Source organism: Penaeus chinensis, chromosome 9, assembly GCF_019202785.1.
Source record: "Penaeus chinensis breed Huanghai No. 1 chromosome 9, ASM1920278v2, whole genome shotgun sequence".
NCBI lineage: Eukaryota > Metazoa > Arthropoda > Malacostraca > Decapoda > Penaeidae > Penaeus > Penaeus chinensis.
Window position 1 is genome coordinate 35,172,768 of NC_061827.1, and position 2,500 is coordinate 35,175,267.

At 35.0% G+C, this 2,500-nt stretch overlaps 1 protein-coding gene across 4 annotated transcripts in view; it reads right to left on the reverse strand.

The window, feature by feature from the left end:
• The window catches only part of LOC125028881 (ADP-ribosylation factor GTPase-activating protein 2-like), a 26,331-nt gene that overhangs the window by 23,548 nt on the left and 283 nt on the right, over positions 1–2,500 (reverse strand). For all 4 annotated transcript variants that reach the window (XM_047618462.1, XM_047618461.1, XM_047618460.1 and 1 more), the window contains exon 2: positions 459–650. In XM_047618462.1, coding sequence (XP_047474418.1) covers positions 459–650 — 192 coding nt within the window. The remainder of the gene's footprint in view (positions 1–458; positions 651–2,500) is intronic.

Genomic DNA, 2,500 nt, shown 5'->3' on the forward strand with positions numbered 1-2,500 from the left:
CCCCATCAAACACTCCCTTCATGCCCAGTCATGGCAACTTTGACTGTTCAATAAATTTTGTGTTGTGGAGTTGGGGGAAGTGCATCTGTACTGTACAGAATTACTATTTTCTATTCTGCATTCCTTTATCATTATATATTTAGAACTATACAATAAACACCGGATGAACGGGATTAATCATAGAAGCATTCCATAAATAAGTGTTTCCTTTTATATATAGCCTACATATTAAACCTTTAGAAAACACATTAATGATAACAACTAAATCTTATGAGCATAAACTATCCACTTACTATTTACATACATACATACTACAAAAAGCAAAAAACCATATCAATCTCTAAAACACTCATGCTTAATATATCTACTTTACAGCCCTAAAAAAATTGGGTAATACCCACCAATAACCATATAATCATCATAAAATTTTCATTCTCCTCAAATGCAAATAAACCTACCGCATTGGAGTTGCCTCCAAGCTGCATACTTCGCAGCTGGATCCATGTCCAGTTGGTGTCTAATTGCGTGGATTTAACGAATGTCAAATGCACCCCTAAGCTGCGGTGCACAGCTGAGCAGTCAATACAAATGAACACTCCGTATGTTACGGTTGCCCATGTTGGGTTCTTTGCATCACAATCAAAGCATGTCTGAAAGAGATAAAAGGAATCTGTTAAGGCTGATACAAAACTCTTAATATGTAAAATATCAAAATCATAAAAATTTATCAAACTCTTTTTAGTTGATAAATTTTTATGATGAACAGCAAACATCCTGCCTAACAATTATTTCAAATTATAAATAAATGAGACTAAACACCTCTACTTTAACTATCAAAATATTTCAAACTACGAATTTATACGTATCGGATAAAAAGATTCAATAGTGAATATCAAACACACTGCTTGATAAACCTACCAAACCACAAATATATAAGAGTCCCCATTTTATTGTAACAAGGAAAATAGAGTAATAATTTATGTGTCTTTTTCAGCACCTACATTAAAGTCTCATATCATAATGTTATTAGTAATATCTTCCCTTTATCATCCACTTTCTCATGTCATTTGCACACATTTCTATATCTAAAGTCTTAAATAAGAGACCTTAATTTCTTTCTCTAAGCACACTTAGAATTACATGTAAAAAAAAATCAGTAAGCAAATTACAAGTGTTACTTTGGTATATGTCTCTAACAACTTATGGAAAAGAATGGAAAAACACAAGTAAAAGTATTGAAAGTATCACTTCAGTACCTACACAAACTGAAGTAGCCTAGTTCTTGCATGAACAGGGCAGAAAGGGGTACTGTTGTACTTCGATAAGGCAAACATATGACAAATCATGAAGAATTTTTTACTTTAGTCCCTTTTGTATTCACACATTACTTCACGATGTATTTAGTTAAGGCTGTGGCCATGTTTACAGTATCATTATGTCATGTCTACTGACTATTTTTCCAGGATGGAATTCTCAAACAGTGCCCAACTGGTCATTATATTGTCTAACGCAAGTGGCTGTGCCCCCTGCAACCCCCCTCTCCTCGGAGCTGCTACCCCCCAACCCCCACACAGAAAATCAAAGAAGCCTCCCCTTCCCATTCTATTAATGGAAGAAGAGAGCATCGGACAGACTCCCGCATGTCGGTCATGCACTCTACCCTGCCATGGGTAGATTGAGAATTCCACACTGCACACGCAAGACCAGAACTACTGTCAAACTAGTCACAAGACATCGCATTACATTAAATACAGTCACTTCATTGTGTTAATGTATAGTTTATTAGATACTCTGCATAATACTGTAGAAGGAATGTCATTCCATTATCAGAGTCTTTCCAATATCCCTATGGCAGGGATTATCACTCTGTGGCCAGTTCTGGAGCTAATCACCGATAGGCAATATATCCAAGTCAATCAAAATTAATATTAGATACATTCTAATACATTAACATACATGAACAATTCAGGAACTTCTTTCTGAAAGAGAAGTCGTTCACAAAAGAATTTCGAAAATTTGGCATAAATCTTTTGTCAATCTTTTGGAGTCCTCTTAACAAACTCTTTGTTTATCCAATTTAAGTCAATCTATTCAAGAAATAACAAAATGTACACGAGTTTTCCTACGATATTCTTCATCAAAAGATATTTGACAGTAGGCCCTATCTACAACCCTTATAATTACATCTTACAACCCAACCCATATAATGAAAAGTCTTCCTACGAAATCCGAACAATTAAATAAGAAATTAGGATTAAAACCACGATAATTCACAGCGATAAAAATTTAATAGGAAAATGACAGCCGAGAAATCTGGAATTCTGGAACACACGCACGTCATTTGAATTTTTCCTTTTTTATCCTGAGACCAATGAACTACGAAAACGAAATCTTATCACCGAAGACACATCGATCAATAACATCCTGAATGAACCCAAAACTCGGTAAATAAGGAAGGAGAGAAAATTAACCTCGCTTATTGACTCCCTCAGCCACGACC